This window comes from Ceratotherium simum, chromosome 28, assembly GCF_057802395.1.
Source record: "Ceratotherium simum simum isolate JZ-2026a chromosome 28, ASM5780239v1, whole genome shotgun sequence".
Classification (NCBI taxonomy): Eukaryota; Metazoa; Chordata; class Mammalia; order Perissodactyla; family Rhinocerotidae; genus Ceratotherium; species Ceratotherium simum.
Genome location: NC_141927.1, coordinates 15,646,673 through 15,664,370, shown reverse-complemented (window position 1 = coordinate 15,664,370; position 17,698 = coordinate 15,646,673). Strand labels below are relative to the sequence as shown.

The following is a 17,698-nucleotide window of genomic DNA, read 5'->3' as shown; positions in this document are numbered from 1 at the left end:
GCAACTATGCAACTCTGTTAACTATAGCATAAGGAGCCAAAGACAATACGTAAGCAAATAGGCATGGCTGTGTTCCAATAAAACTTTATTTACAAAAACAAATAGTGGGCCACACTCAGTCTGCAGGCCACAGTTTGCCAACTCTTGCCCTAGACTCAGGTTTGTACAGTGTCCTTGCAATCCTTTGGGGCTGGCCAATAAGTCCACAGTGTCACACAGATGACAAAAGCTAAGTGAGCTCCTCTCAGTCCATCTGAAAGCAGGGCCTTGGGATTTACGTTCACTTACTATAAAAGCTAGTAAAGCAGTTGTTCTTTTAAATATAAGTGACCTATGAATTTCTCTACAAAGTATTCCAACTTTGTGATAACGTTATCAGCTGCTTGGCAGTGACCCACAATTTACTATTACATACTGGCTCTGTGTTCTTTCCCTTCTCTATTTTATAGCCCAGTAATGGGAGATATGTAACCAATTTTGGAAAAAGCTATGTGATCTCTCATGAAGCTACATAAAAATAGAGGGATTTTAAAAGCTGCTGGGGTGTTTGATGTCAGAAGTGGCTACCCAGGTATAAGGCCACAAGAAGGGCAGTTCTTCACAGGAGCATCAGGTCTGTGAACAGCATCTGTCCCCTGTGCTAGCTCTCACCTGGGATTCTGCTTATCTTAATACCGAAAGGAAAAGGGCTTGCCTGGAAGTTAACAAAGAAAGACAAACAATCAGACAGTGAAGAATATTCAGAGATAATAAAATGTTAGAAAATTTAAGATAATTTATAGGTTGCAAGGGTGGGTTCACATTAGGGTTTTTAAACAGTACACGTAATTTCAAAGCATTAATTAGAAAATTGAAAAAAGAGGAAAAATCACTGGGAGAGAAATATAAAGTTCCTTTGGGACCAAAGGAAAAGTGGGGAGACTCAATATGGCAGATTACTAGTTTAGAAGTAGTCCCTCTGGGGGCCAGCCCAGTGGTGTAGTGGTTAAGTTCGTGCGCTCCGCTTCAGCAGCCCGGGGTTTGTGGGTTCGGATCCTGCATGAACCTACGCACCACTCATCAAGCCAGGCTGTGGCAGCATCCCATACACAAAAAAGTGGAGGAAGATTGGCACAGATGTTAGTTCAGGGACCATCTTCCTCACCAAAAAAATAAATAAATAAAAAAGAAGTAGTCCTTCTGCCCTCTCTGCATGGGTGGGGTGCATTTCCCCACACCTTGGCATTGAGTTTGGCCAAGTTTACTTTGGCCAATGAAATGTTAGCGGGCATGGCATGACCAAAGGGCTGAAGAGCCCTCGTGCACCTGGGCTTGCTCTCTTGGCCCTCTACCATCCTAAAGAGCAGCGTAGGCCTCTGCTTGTCCCTTTTTCCAAAGAGGATGGGGTACAGGTGGAGCAGAGTCACCTGGCTAGTTCCAGTCTGGATCAGCTGACTCCTGGAGAACCCACAGACACATGAGCTAAATAAATGTTTATTGTTGTATGCCACCGATGTTCTGCAATTGTTGCCCAGCATTTCCGTAGCAAAAGCTAACTGATACACCCAACAGCTTATATTTTCTGAGGTCTCTTCTAGGGTGAATGAAAAATATGTCAAGCGTTCGTTTTTAATGTAAGCTCTAGTTCAATCTAGGTATAGGTTGACTCCAAACCAAGTTGGCAAACTGGTGGCCCAATAATGTGTTTTATTTGACTTGTGTGTCATTGGCACACACACGTTAAAATGTACATACCCACAAACACGAACACACACAACTGCCAGTATTTAAGGAAATTTAGAGATTTCACATAAAACTGAATTTCTAGATTCTCTTGAAAAATTAGAAGATTTGGCAGCTCTGGCCGAGTTCTATATTTTTGGGGGGGAGGAGGGAGGAAAAATCAGACCTGAGCAGTGGGCTGCCTCTCTTGAGATGGGGCATGCATTCTTTAGCTTATCACCATTCCTAACACCTTCTAGCACTGGAGGCATCAAATGCCATTCATAGAGCATCTGGGCTATTGTCTTCTTTTCATTATATTTAAGAGAAAAGGAAACATTTTATTTTTTTTTCCTTTAAAATGAGATCTTAACTAATTTATCAAATATCATATTCTTAAAACTCATCAGGCCATGACATAAGCACGCAAGACTTGTTTATTATTTTTTAATTATTATTATTATTTATTTATTCTTCTTGAAGAAGATTGTCCCTAAGCTAACATCTGTGCCCATCTTCCTCTATTTTGTATGTGGGACGCCACCACAGCATGGCTTGATGAGCGGTGCATAGGTCAGCGCCCGGGATCCAAACCTGCAAACTCCAGGCTGCCGAAGTGGAGTGTGTGAACTTAACCACTACACCCCCAGGCCAGCCCCAAGACCTGTTTATTTTTGACATTACTCTGTCTGTAGTTTAATCCCTCAGGACTAAAATTTTCAGTTCTTTCTGACTTGCGTCCGTGAATCATGATGTTCATGTATTTACAGAAGGTTGTGTGGCAAAGATTGAATGAAATCCTGGTCGTTTTTGCCAGAATTCTTCCTGGATTCTGATTTAATTTCTTTTTCTCAGTGCCAATTAAAGAAGTATTAGAGCCGAAGAAGGCAAATGTTTTGGAAGTAACACAGATGCCTTGACTTTTCCTTACAGAACTAAGAAAAGTTTCTGGTCAGTTTTGGCAAAGAATTTTTTCCTATGATATTTAAACATGGGAGGAACTGCCCATTTGAAGTCCAGCACAGCCAGAGCACGCACCCATTTAGAAACTGCTACATTCTTTTCCTGTTACCTGGGAAACACGTGGTTAGGTGCTCCATCAGTGCTTCCTGGGTGACAGGCTTTCTTGCCGAGTTCATTGCTGAGATGGCCAAGCAAAGGATTTCCCCGAGTGGAATAAACTGAGATTGACTGATGGGAGACATACTGATTGGTGATACATCACCTGTGGAAAGACAATTTTCAAGTAAGTGGTTCATTAAAAGACCCAGCCATTTGTCACACACACACCTTCACACATACACCCCTCCCATGACTCTCATCTATTCCCCATGTTATGAATACAATCCACTCTGAACACTCACATTTGTTATAGCCAGAGCCAATTCCACTCAGATGGAAAGATTTCCACAGAACAGTGGAAGCTCCAACTGCCTTGACAAACAAAACTTGCCTTTAAAACCTGAGATCTCATTTAAATGGACTTACTACTGAAAGGCTTGCAAGAACAAGGCTTTTAAAAACGATCTCTGTTTTCATTAACTTGGAGCTGAATTATTTCATAACTGCCATTCACATCTAGACAAATGCATTTGTGGTAACTTGAGGATTCATTCATTCAAATGTTGAGTGCCTTTTCCATGTCAGGCATCTGCTGGGGGCTTGGGATCTGGAGAAAGGAAGTGAATAAGCCCCCCTCCCCAAAAAATCTCTGCCCTCAAGGAGTTTCTATTGAAGTGGAGGAGACAGACAAGTAGACCAAAGTTCACAGTGGACCAGAGAAGGCTGAACACCAACTCCGGAGCAGAGAGGAGAGGGCAGTGGACACCTCCCGGGGTTGAGGGTGGGGCTTAGAAGCAGCGAGTGAGAGAAGGTTTTGCTGGGGACGCGCAGCCCGAATCCAGCGCTGAAGTAGGCGTGTGCCTGGTGGCTGGGAGGCGTTATGGGGTGGTAGGACCTACAAGGAGGTGTTTTCTGGGAAGTAGTAAAGAAGGGGTAGGTATGTAGGGATAGCCATGAGGAAAGAGCTGAGCGCCCAATGCCTTCATCCTGTGAGGGACAGTGAGCCACAGAAGGAATTTAAGGAATGACAAAGTCAGATGTGAATCTCAGAGTGATGACTCTGGTGGCCACGGATGGACTGGAGGGAGCAGAAGAGGGTAGGTTACCATGCACAGGGGCTGTGGCCTCCTGCACACATTTGCATCTAAAAGAGCCAGTGGAGGCAGGAGAGGCTGCAGACAGACAGTGGCTCTTGAGGTGTCAATATACAATACAAATATCTGTCTTAATTTCTGCAATCTTTACGTCACAGTGTGCCAAGTTCTGTCCAAGGATTCCTGGAATTCCCTGGACAGATTTCTGGGGCAAGGGTGCCCCGCAGAGGGAGAGGCTGGGAGAGCAGGAAAGCCCGCTCCTGACACCTGAGTGGCACCTGTGTCATACTTTGGGGTTCTGTAATATTTCACTTGAAGAAAGGCCCTACAGAAAAAGAGTGAAAATTATCAGCAGAGTAGAATATCTGTGAGCTTCTAAGCTCATTTCCCACATGTACTTATATAATCTCTCCTTTCTTGTTTTCTAAGCATGATTTCTCTCTTGTAATAAGCTCTATGGTTGGCCAGAACTGAGACTCGGGTCAGCCTGTGGCATTAAGCAGCACCCTCCCTGGAGGGTGTCTGGGTGCTCTGGGGTGGACCAGCCTCCTCCCTGTCAGGGCACTTAGATCTGTGCCCAACCACAACGCCTGGTTTGATGGGAGTCCAGAGGCCCTATGGGAAAGAACTTGAACCCTGCTTTGATGGACTGGATGGGAAATGGTTTGATGGATGAAACCAGGCAATGGGGTCCTGGGAATGAAAACCACCAGATGAGCGGGTAAGTCTAACAGGTGCACCAGACAAAGCAGCCAGACCCCAGTGCCAAAGGTTGAAGCCTGGCCTCCCCCTCCCCAAGCCTAGCTCAGTTCAATGTTCCCTCTCTCCTGCATCACTCAGGGCTCCAATCACCTCTGCTGTGACTCTATTCTCTGCAAGATGGGTATGAGAAGAATAAGACATTTACCCAATGGCCAGGCCGACAGAGATAAAAATCAGCAGAAACCAGGAACTGACCTAATTGAGAACCCACAAACATCTGGCGCCTGTGAGATATAAGTATCATAAAGAGAAGCCCTCAGAGATTCTTGCAAATATTTGGTGGTGTAGAAGTGGATGGAAGCTAGAACATGGAATTTCGGGTTGTTATTGGGGACGAGTTTCACTCACTGGCTGGTGAAGCTCAATTCATACTGGGGACCCAAAAATGACAGAATTTTGTGGGCTGGGACCATCTCAGTGGGCAAGTTTGCTACTGCCTAGAACAGTGTATTTAAGTCTTTAAAACACTGTTGTACCCTTAATTCAAATAGAATCTTATTCTAAAGACTAACGTGTAAAAGATGAACTGGTTGATGGTGGCGAGATGCAGTAGAGGTGGGACTTTGCAGCTATACCTGTTCAACTCTCCCCTCCCCACAGTGGGCCCTGTAGCTCAGCCACAGCCACTCTAAGACTTCTTCTGTGACTCCTTTTCTCTCCCTCTACCTTCTACAGAAGACGATGAGGGGCACTGAGGCCAGGTTTCTGGATGGGCTGCTAGGTTAGCCATGTGGACCTCAAAGTCACCTGGAATGATTTCATAAGTAGGATGACAAGGAAGATGAGATCAGCTGGCAAAGGGGGAGATCAAAGCATGTTCTGGTACCTTTGGACTTGTGTACCATTTGGAAGGTACACCCAAAATTTGCCTATCATAATTTAACACCTGAAATTTACCTATCATAATTAAGGACTTCTCAGAAGACTAAAGATACAAAAATACTAAATGCGATTTTTAAAAAAACGCAGGTCTATTTTCCGATTTTGTACAGGTTACAAGAGGAAACCTGAGCTCTCTGTAAAAAAGAAACGACTATTTGCAAAATTAACGACTTAGGTCATGCTTGTCCTTATGCTTTTAGCTGCTGCCATCTTCTAAGTTAATTTCTTTTCATTCATTGCAGCCAACTTGAACAGGCAGCATGCTTTAAGCGTGTCTGAATTGCATTTGCTTTGAAAAAACTCCATTTCACTATAATAATGAATATGTGCAATAACTTTTAACTCAGGATATAGAAAGAAATGGAATTTGGATGCTTTAAGTGACTATCTCCACGTCATCTCGTTTTTAGATGGCGCTAAGATAAATTATTTTTCACTCTCTTCCCGTCCCCAGCCCCATCGGCAATTTTGGCTACTCTAGGCCCAAATGCTTCCTGGATCTCTTACCCCCACTCCATTTCTAGTGCTACCCCTACTCCAAACCACCATCACCTCTCACCTGGCCCATTACAACAGCTTGATGACTCTCAGGTTTCCCTCCTGCCTGATACTCTCTTCCCCACAGAGCAGCCAGGTCTTCTTACAAAAACATAAAACATGCCACTTGCCTGCATAAAATCCTACAGTGACTGCCTACTGCCCCTAGAAGGACATGGGAACTCCTCACCAGTCTGAGCCTGTCCACCCGCCTCCAGGACCATCTCCTACCACTCCCACCTCCTCCCTACTCCACGCTCACAACCATTTCTGTTCTTTGAACACACCAAGCTTTTTCTCAACTCAGGGCTTTTGCATTTGTTGAGCCCCTGTCTGGGGTGCTCCTTATGTAGACATTAGCTGGACTGGCTTTTTCTCCTCCTTTGGGTCTCAATTTAAATGGAGGCTCCTCAGGAGGCCCTACCCTGACCACCAGAACTAATGCTGTTCCAATGCCACAGGGCCCTCTCTTTCATGTTACCCAAGTGGGATATTGTGATTTATAATAAGAAATATATATTTGGTCTTCATCCTCATTTCTGGCTCAGAGGTCCTAAAACCCTTGGAATTTCCTAAGTGATGAGAGTGACAAAGGTGTTTTCCATTATGTTAATGAGGTGACTTTTGGACTGCATCTAAGGATGGGTCTGGTTGCCCAGGAGAACCAATTGTGTGATTTGAGGGTTGGAACTTTCAAGCCCACCCCTCTGATCTCTGGGGAGGGGGGTGGGGTGGAGGTTGAATCAATAGCCAATGGCCAATGACTTAATCACTCATGCCCATGTAATGAAGTCTCCATAAAAAACCAAAGGACTGGGTTCAGAGAGCTTCTGAGTTGGTGAACACATGGAGATTTCGGGGAGAGTGGTGCGCCTGGAGAGGGCATGGAAGCGCTGCACATTTTCTCCATACTTTGCCCTATACATCTCTCTTCCATCTGGCTCTTCCTGAGTTGTATCCTTTTATAATATACCTGCACTCTAGTACGTAAAATGTTTCTCTGAGCTCTGTGAGCCACTCTAGCAAACTGAACTCAAGGAGTGGGTCATAGGAACCTCCGATCTATAGCCAGTTGGTTACAATCTGGGCTTGCGATCGTCATCTGAAGATGGGGGGTGGGCAGGACTGAGCCCTTAATCTGTGGGATATGATACTGTCTCCAGATAAATAGTGTCTGAATTGAGGTGAAATGTAGGACACCCAGCTGATGTTGAAGAATTGCTTGGTAGTATGGAAAACCCCATACACATTGGAATTGGTACTAGATTCTTACCAAGTTACTGTCTTCACTCTATGAAAGTACATGTATATTTGTGTGTACTGGTTTATTGTCTGTCTCACCCACTATAACATAAGCTCCATGACAGAAGGAAACATGAACGCCACGTTCCCACTACATTCCCAGTGCCTAGAATAAAGCACAGCTCACAACAGACACCCAATAAATGTTTGTTGAACGAATGAATATCCATTTATAACATTATAATCCAGGATATTTAAAGGATTGTGATTTTATTCATAAATTTTGCTAAATAATTACAAAACAAAAAATTTAATGAGATCAAATATACTTAACCATACAATTTCTAAGACTCTCCCTTATTAATTTCATGAACAACAGTCCCCCAAAATACAGCAGTTACCATAGAAAAATAATTATATATTAAGTGGGGTTCAGGACATGCATTTAAGATCTATATTAAAGGAATCATAGGGATCACTCAAAACCACACAACACACTATTCAAGTTTACCATGATTTTCTGTGGATCTCATATCAGACTTGTTTAACGAGACAGCTAGTCATTCTTAAAATATGCTTCTAGAGAATTCTTCCAAGTGGACCACATTTATGGTCAAAGAAGAAAACAAGGGAATACAAATACTGTTAAAGTATTGTTGGTCACCATAATCTACAGAAACTATCACATTTTGCATAAACTATGAATTGTAACTTTTCTATAATTTATAGGATGGAGTTCTCTATTGTCAAAATTAGGTCTGAACACATTCATAAAAACAATTCATCTAAAAGCTCATAGCTACTTTGTGGGCTAACAAATTCTTTCTAAACCACTATAATTCTGTGTCCTATTGTTCTACAAAAAGGGGTAAATAGGTTTTATTTCAGCTTTATTTTCTTACAAACATCCATATAAGTACAGTCCTCAGGGAAAACTTGTCAAATCTAGGATAATTCAGCTAAAACCAAGCACAGGGCCTTGGAAAGAGTAAGCGTTCAATAAATTTCTAAGTGAATGTAAAATGTGAGAAGACATGAAAATATTACAATTGTAAGTAAACTTTGATTTTTGTGTGTGTGTGAGAGGAAGATCAGCCCTGAGCTAACATCTGCCAATCCTCCTCTTTTTTTGCTGAGGAAGACTGGCCCTGGGCTAACATCCACGCCCATCTTCCTCCACTTTATATGGGACGCCCCCACAGCATGGTTTGCCAAGTGGTGCCACGGTGCACGCCCGGGATCCCAACCCTCAGGATCTGGACTGGGGAACCCCAGGCCCCCCAGTGGAGCGCGCGCACTTAACCACTTGCGCCCCCGGGGCTGGCCCCTACACTTTGATTTTAAGAGCATTCAACATTAGATTTAAAACAGCTCCGTGAACATTGGGACATTGCTTTCATTTAAGTACACTCGTCAACTGAGAAGCATGAGAACAAAGACAAATTGGCCTGGCGGTGATGAGGGGAGTGGAGGATGGAGACTGGGCACCGGAGGCGGGAGAGAGCATGCGCGGAGCATGGAGCAGCATGCCAAGCCTGGGAGCTGGGCGTCTTTTGGCACAGCTTGAGCAGGCTGGTGGCGAGATGGGGAGAGAAGAGCCAGGTCTTGGTTGACCAGAAGGCTTAGACCTCATTCTTGATGCTGATGGAGAACCACTACACGTGTTTAACAAAGTAATTATATGACATATTTATGGTAGAAAATCACTCTTGTGAACTATGGAGAACAAACTGGTGACTATGACAATCGCCCAGGCAATTGACGGGGAGGGTCTGTGACAACTGGCAGAAATCATGCATATGGCGACTGTCTCTATCTTTTATTGCCTATAGCTAGTGACTTCCACCTCAGAAATATCTTTATCGTGAACATACATTTTTACTATTTAAACACCTCTATTTTCCCTTCCAACTTTTGGCCAGTTACTTTAGTTGGAATTATTTCAAAAACCTCTCTCTCACATAATTCATCCTTTCAAGAAATATCATTGAGCGCCTATTATATATCCAATACCTTTAGGCACTCGAGTTCCAAAATTGTTCCTATCTTGGTTCTATTTGCGGACCAAAAAAAACACGTACTGTCATAAAGCTCTGTCCTTTATGAACACCATTTTCTTTTGTTTTTTCCAGTCATTAATTTCAGTTCTCTGTACTCCCCAACCTTGGCACATGAGGGAAGACAACATACCTCCTGAGAAGACGTGACTTTCCCGACAACTTACATTCATCCCTTCCCAGATGATATCCATAGCTTTCCAAAAGATACCTACTAGAAACGCAAACATAAATCTATTTCCTTTCATCTTAAAGTATTCATCTTCATACAACCGTATAAGAAAAGGAAAGCTGTAATTTTTCCAGATGAACCACATCATAATAAACAACCATCCTGAAAGTACCCCAAAGTCTATCTTCTATTTTAGTCTTCTTTAAGTAATCCATATGTTTTTCAAGCACCAGCAACCCATTTCAATTATCCTGTTTTCTTCTTTATTTTTAACTACTACTTTTCATTGTAAATGTCAATTTAATCCGTACTCTGGATTGAAGAGTTACCTTTGACCCTAAAGTTCATGAACCAAGCACTCTGCTTACAAATGCAGTTCTGAAACTGTACTAATTTATAGTTAGGAAATTCCCAATATAAAAAGGCATTCAGGAGATATTTTGATAACTGCCCAGTCGCTTATAACAAAATACAGTTACCACTCTGCATATGTTTCCTCATCTGTAAAATGAGAGTTTGGATGAAATGATTTCAGAGATTCCTTCAGGCTCTAAAATTCTATGATTCCATATTAATGCAGCAGAACTTCTGGCATAAAAGCATAATATAGCACTTGTGTCTGGCTCTATTTCCATCTTGCTTGAGACACTATTTCAATGCTCATCCAATCTGAAAAGTAGGCTTTAATTTTAAAAAGAAGAGCGAAATATCTTGGCTGTTAATTTTTTTCCTTTGTAATAAAGGCTTCATAATTACCCTTTCCAATTCCAAGTCTTGCTCAGCTTTGCTCCTCAGGACTCAAGTGTGTCTGTTTTTGTTCTCTGTCCTGCCAAAATTAACACTAAAGTTAAAATTATAGATGCCAATAAAATTACCACATGCGGGAGATACTGTGACTCATAAAAATGGCCAAATGTGCCTGTAAAATGTGCAGTGGGCACAGCGACAACACAACTCTATTCCTTTCAACAAACTATTCATAAAAGTACTAAATGTGCCAAGTTTTATCTTAAATACCCTTGGGTCTGCGGAAATCTAAGCTCTCTGGGGTGAAGAGAACAACTTCTCTGATGCAGAGTATCAGACAAATCTTGTGTTTCACAATTTAGTTCAATTTATTAACCCCAATTTTATGTATAAATGTTTTAGGTATAAATGTTGTTTGGTTTTTTTACAGATGGTCTACTACAATATTCTTTGAAAAGCTGTTCTAGAAAAACACATATTCACTGCTTACACACTCTCTTGCGGACCACAACACCCTTACAAGGGGGCACAGCATACAGCTCCCATGAACCCATATGCCGCTACATTCTAAGCAGCTTTCCTTTGAAACCAAATTATTATACTTGACTTTCAAATGTTTCTATTTGAAATTTAAAACAAAACTGGCATTGAAAAAGGCACTTTACCAGTTTACTGTATGTTTGGTTTAAATGCCATGATTTCAGAAATTTCAGGCTGAGTCCTCATTGCAACAGTTGATGGAAGGAAAGTTGACATAAAAAAAAGAAATTTTAGGGGACGGCCCAGTGGCGCAGCGGGTAAGTGCACGCGCTCTGCTTTGGCGGCCCGGGGTTTGCAGGTTCGGATCCCGGGCGCGCACTGACGCACCGCTTGTCAAGCCATGCTGTGGTGGCGTCCCATATAAAGTAGAGGAAGATGGGCACGGATGTTAGCCCAGGGCCAATCTTCCTCAGCAAAAAGAGGAGGATTGGCATTGGATGTTAGCTCAGGGCTAATCTTCCTCACAAAAAAAAAAAAAAAGAAATTTTAGAACATTTAGAAATTCTACAACAGCTTTTCTAAGTTTTCCTAGTGCTTTATTTCAACACTTGAAGGATCTCTTAAAGAAAGTCCAATTCCTAAGCTATGATATGAATAAACTGTTTTAATTCAAAAGAGAATGTAAATAAGAAGCTCCCATTAATAATACTCAAGTTAATGGTGTCCATTAGCTGTGAGTTACTGAGAAACTTCTAACAAGAGTCGAGTTAAGAGCAGTCATGGTGGCATAAGGCACAAAAAAGAGAAATGGGTCAATGTCCACCACATCACCTGAATCTTTCTGCTTCTCAGTCTATCTAACATAGAGAGATGTGGCTAACGACATGACGAATCAATCGGCTCATTGCTTTACAGAAGTAATCCATCATCTTCCCCAGCCTACAAGCTTTCATTAGTCCTATTAGCCACTGCTCCTGTTACCGAGATTTGATGACTGATTTAAATTGTCATAGGATAAGCAGAGCTAGACAAGCCAGGGAGGGGGAGAAGCAGGTAGAGAAGCACAATCAACGGCCAGCGATGGCTGAGGGCTCCTTAGCTGGGGAGCCCTCTTCACCACCACCACGGATAAATACATCTTTTCTAATCATAAACATCGGACACTTTTGGACCATTCTGCTATTACGATGAATTTGTAGCTGAAAAATTAAGATGGAAATATGAGCCATCAGGCCAATTATGTTTCAGTAATTCAAACCTTTGCTAAGCCTCCACACTATAACCCAAGTATGGTGTGTTTTAGGCACTATGGAATAAAACCTAACAGAGTGCTAGTCACACAGCAGGCACTCAAATGTTTGTTGAATAAATAGGTACTACACATATAGACAAGGCAAGGCAAGACCCTGCTAACTGCCAAGATGTTTTCCATCACCAGCTGCCACTTTGCTCCCCAGTCCCTCATCCAGGGTTAAGTTAAAGCTATTTACCACCAGAGATAAAATCATGATGAAATACCAGTTCTAGTTGACAGCAATTAATAAGATCTCTCAGATGTCATGCAATTCTGTAAGGCACCTGGCTAACAAGAGTTCCTATGTAATATAGTGTTTTCCTGTTCTTTATTAAAAGTGTATCATGGGGCCAGCCCATGGTGTAGTGGTTCAAGTTCAGCACACTCCGCTTCGGCAGCCCTGGTTTGCAGGTTTGGATCTCGGGTGCGGACCTACAGCACTCGTCAGCCATGCTGTGGCAGCGACACACATATAAAATAGAGGAAGATTGGCATGGATGTTAGCTCAGGGCTAATCTTCCTCATGCAAAAAAAGAGGAAGATTGGCAACAGATGTTAGCTCAGGGCCAGTCTTCCTCAGCAAAAAAAAAAAAAAAGTGCATCATGTAGAATAGATTCTAAATTCCTGTTTTAAGCCATCACATACTTCTCTTTCATCTCTATTCTATATCAGAACCTAGACTAAGACCAGAGATATAGTAGATGCTCCAATTTCCATTGATGATATTTCTCAACCATAGTTTAATAAATCAGTTTAAAATCTCCTGGGTCATTGTCTTCCACTCTTTATAAGTGAGAATCACCGTAACTGTTTTTAAACCTTTGTATTCTTTTTTTTTTTTTTTTTTTTTTTTGCTGAGGAAGATTTGCCCTGAGCTAATATCTGCTGCCAATCTTCCTCTTTTTGTATGTGAGCCACCACCACAGCATAGCCACTGACAGGCGAGTGGTGTAGGTCCACACCTGGGAACTGAACCCAGGCTACTGAAGTGGAGCACGCCAAACTTCACTACTAGGCCACCAGGGCTGGCCCAACCTTTGTCTTCTTTGCTTCATTAATGTAGTATCATAACTACACTGTAACTGACTACTGCAGAATACAATTGTAATAGAACAAGAAGGCCTCATTAAATACAGTTCAAATGTGTATAAGCTGACAGTTCCCAAATTACAATAAAATTATACTGAACAACTGCTGTGACTCCCCAACAACTGAACACCCTATCAACCCCCTTCCAACTGCCATGGAGGCTGTTACAAAAGAACCATGTAAGAATTTAGAGGGATGAAAGAGTACAGAGGACCAAAACAGACACACAGAGAAAACTCCCAACTCAATGGATCAAGCAGTAGCCTTCTCTCCAAACTTGGGCATTACAAGACAGCAGGAGAGACCATGGGCTTCATAGTCAAAACTTCAGGTTCACAGCCCAGTTCTGCTGCTCATTGGTTGTGTGAACTGTGGCAAATTATTTAATTTTTTGAGTCTCATTTTTTCCCTTTGTAAAGTGTGCACAGTGATGTTGAGTTACCAAGGGGATGAAATGTGATAATGGACGTCGGGTGCTTACACTGTCCCTGAGACCTAATAAATATTTAATAAATAGTAGTTAGTATTAAAATTATCTTCCCCAAGCCTATCTAAATTTATTCAATTTAGGGCCGGCCCCGTGGCTTAGCGGTTAAGTGTGCGCGCTCCGCTGCTGGCGGCCCGGGTTCGGATCCTGGGCGCGCACCGACGCACCACTTCTCCGGCCATGCTGAGGCCGAGTCCCACATACAGCAACTAGAAGGATGTGCAGCTATGACATACAACTATCTACTGGGGCTTTGGGGGAAAAAATAAATAAATAAAATTATTAAATTTATTCAATTTACTCTTTTACGGTGTTTGAATCCTACCAACAGGAAAATCATTTGGTCCTAAAAAGAAGCTTTTTTTTTAAAAAAACTGAGACATCTGTGAGAACGCTACGAGGGCAATGGTCTTTCTTATACTAGTATGAATTAGTTTAATCGGATTGCTCACCTCTTGACTCTTACCTGTGAGCACGTGCACTGAGGGAATGGACTATGTTGACTGGGAGGCAGAAAAGTTAAGATAGATAGAACATATAGCATTTGGGATGTATTACTAGGCTAGGAGGGAATGGTCTGAAGGCAAATGGGAAACATATATTACCATAAGGATTTTGGAGAAAGAAGGGCACCAGAAGATGGGAAATAGTAGGGACAGAGAATTACAAGGTTGTCAAGGAAAGGTGGCCTATTTCAAAATTTGGGCTGGGCCAATCTTTTATCTAAGAAAGGGAAAGGAAACTCAGCACTTAAGTGAGTACTCTTAGTACTAAAGATCAGGGACACTAGGAGATAAGTAATTTCTGATGGAACCTGGGATGCTAATAGCCATTGTGGTTATCTCCTCTAGGGAAAACATCCTGTAGGATTCAAAAAAGTGACTTTCACACAAACTTTCCAAATTTAGCATAATCCTTACTTAAGGATAGCTTGTCCAATAATATTATTCTTCCTAGTCAAGTAAACTACAATAAATGTCCATACTTAAGGGCCTCACCTTCACATTCGTTCTGAATAACAACAATCCTTTACAAGCAGTGTAAGGCACTGACTGTAACCATATCTCAAGGTAAGAACAACCATCATTTCTAGAGTTACATGCATAACTCCTGAGGTCTACCCTAGCATGAATCTACCCCAGGAAGATTCTTAAAATGAACAAAACATTCTCACCCTCTCTGACAAATCAACACTTTTTTTAACTGCCTCTCTTCTTAATCAACTATTAAGTTGATTATGGAACTTAATTAAGGATTAAGGAACTGCTAGGAGATGTGAATGGTAGAAAAAGGCATAAATCTTGATCTCTGCCTTCAGTGAGTTTACAATTTAGGTGGGGAAACATGATATAAATGTTCGAAAATATAAGCAATGATAACATATTCAAATTACTGTTTAAAACACCCTTAGAAGAGATACAACAAGAAAAATACATAAATGACTAGCAAATTAATTCTATATTAGGAATTTATTAATATATAATTATATCTATCTGTTATCTCTCTATCTTTCTATCTATCTATCTACCTATCTATCGAGACAGAGAGAGAGAAATTGATTCTATAATAGGACTAAGAAACAACCTCCTGTTGGGAGCAATCAGCGAAAGCTTTATGTGGGAGGGAGACTTTGAATAGGGTCTTTATGCATGAGTAGAACTGATGAGTATGGGGACGTTATATAATTATATTCTCAACATACTGTGCTTGTGTTTTTCCTGACCAAACATCCTTTAACATCTTCAACTCCGCTTTGAAGATGCAAAGTGCTGTGCACGGAGAAGAGACATCTTTGACAATGAAGGCAGGCAACATGCTCTTTCCTTCCATGAAAGGGTGAGCTATGGGATGGATATGAGAGCAAAGAGAGAAGAGATGTTCAAGGCGCCTATCCAATATATAGTCTTGCATGATTTTAAAATGTTCTAATTATTATTACAAATTACATAAGGGATTTAACACTCTCAGAAATATCTTCATAAAAAAGTGCTAAAACTATGAACTTGATGAGGCAGTAAAACCATGCTTTCAAATTTGCCAAGTTTCACTTTGGAAATGTAACATGTCACGTGTTTTGAGGACCACATTTTACCTTCTCACTATTTAAAAAAAAAAAAAAAAAGCTTTTGTGTGAAAAGCCCATGGATGTTGTAAGAAAACAGCTCTGTAATAGCCTGAATCCTAAAGCAGACTGTGATGAAATCTGCTTACTTCCTTAGTAGTTAATAGCAACCTCACTATGGTGTTAGTGTTGGAAACAGTCCCTGAGCACATAAATCAGGCTTGCTTGGATCTTAGTGTATGGCGTGTAGGTTAACAGGCCAAATAACACACCAAATTTCAGGGACTATCTTAATCGAGGAGAAAAAACCTCAAGTAATATTTACTAAATGCCTCCATCAGAGGAGTGAAAGAGATATTACAGCTGATGGAAATCTGAAGCAGTTTAATTATTTCCTATTCTCAAATCCTACAGCTGCCTGACTTTTCAGTTCTGATGTGACACTGGGATGAATCCTACTGGCGAGGTCACATCTGGTGGGCAGCCCACATGGGGCCCTTCGACTGCCTAAGATTGAGGCTGCGGGGGCTTATAATAGCAAGACCACTTTTCAGAGGACAGTGCACCCTTATGGAAGGGGTGGCAGACATTTACCATACTTCTTTGCACACAACAACTCTTGTAAGAAAAGCAGGGGAGACCTACCTGACCCTTTCTGGACTGGCTCCATCCCCCGGGTAGCTTTGACACTAAAGCCTGGCGCATGCTAGGGGGTTGCCTCCAGGCACAAGAAGGAGCCAGTAACAGAAACGGACGTCCTAGAATCTGGAATAAGAAGAAAGAGTGAACTTCCGAGTAATAATATCCTAAATGAGCATTTCAGACTGGCTCCTGAGGGCACGTGGAACACAACAGGAATCTGGTACGTTACCTTTGTAGATCTACTTTAAAAAAATGAGTTCCAGAACTCTCAACTCTTCTTACAATTCAGGGCTTGAGATACTGGTACAAGTTCAGTTCAAAAGCTGGCAAAAAGCACCTTAAAAAGGCTTTGTGAATGTACTTGGCTGGTACCGATTTTAGGAAAAAAAATCCTCTTTACCATTCTTTTATCCTATGTGCACGGAACAGCTGGCGTCCTGTCCCATGCCTATCCCATATATCACAGCCACTTGCACGGAGCCCACACCCCACTGCAGTGCCTCGGGAATCTGCAGTGTCCCTCCTCTTCTCCCTGGTTCTCCGCAAAGTGAAGTCATAGGGACGGATCAGCCAACCTGACTTCTCACTACCCTGCCCAGAATCCTTTGTGAACTGAAATGAGTCATCGCTCCAAGAAAAGCTACAGCCTCTGGTTGTCTGTGCAGGCTCCTTTGTCTGTGTAGTGCGGAGATTCCAGGCTGGGGATGTATCCCGGGCCCAGGGCTGCAAGGGGCACGCCCTCCTCTCCAAGGGGCCCAGGTACCCTCACATGCATTAGCTCCGACTCATCTTTTTTAATCATTAAAACAGGAAAAAGGGCACCTACCTCCGGATGCTTGAAGAACAAAACCCACACACACATTAAAATGGATCTAGCGTCATATACTCACCAGTCTGTAATTATAAACCTGACACATTCTCTCTCTCTCTCTTATTTTTTTTTTTTTTTTAAGGCTGGCTTTTCATTGTGATGAAGGTCGAATCTGCCTTGTGTGTGTAACAGGCGGTTCTACTGTACACTGGATCAAAGTTTAACTGCAGTGAGCTATTTGTCATAAATTCCAGTTGCCTTGCAAGTCCTTGCAAGCCTGGGTCTCATCAGCCCCGACACACAGGCGTCAGCCTTGCAGCAAAGGCAGTCCGCGCAGCCCGCCGCCCGCGAGCCAGCGCAGCGTCTGCTGCCGAGGGAGGCAGCGTTGGGAATGAGGTCACTATGTCAGGAACTAGTTCTCAGCGTGAGCTTCTCCTGAGCTCACGACACGACTGAAATCGCACAGAGTGGTATGATTCATAGGATTTTCTCTATCACGGCTTCATCTGCCCCCTTTTTTAAAAAAAATTCTGTACCTAAGATCAGTGAGGCAAAAGAATCAATTACATGTCTGTA

The 17,698-nt window shown here is 42.2% G+C and overlaps 1 protein-coding gene across 5 annotated transcripts in view; it reads right to left on the bottom strand.

The window, feature by feature from the left end:
• The window catches only part of STOX2 (storkhead box 2), a 216,189-nt gene that overhangs the window by 18,083 nt on the left and 180,408 nt on the right, over positions 1 to 17,698 (bottom strand). For 4 of the 5 annotated variants that reach the window (XM_014786240.2, XM_014786241.2, XM_087418337.1 and 1 more), the window contains one exon: positions 2,774 to 2,926. In XM_014786240.2, the coding sequence (XP_014641726.1) occupies positions 2,774 to 2,926 (153 nt within the window). Of the gene's footprint in view, positions 1 to 2,773; positions 2,927 to 16,314; positions 16,656 to 17,698 lie in introns of those variants that run through there. The other variant, XM_087418336.1, reaches the window with a different exon arrangement.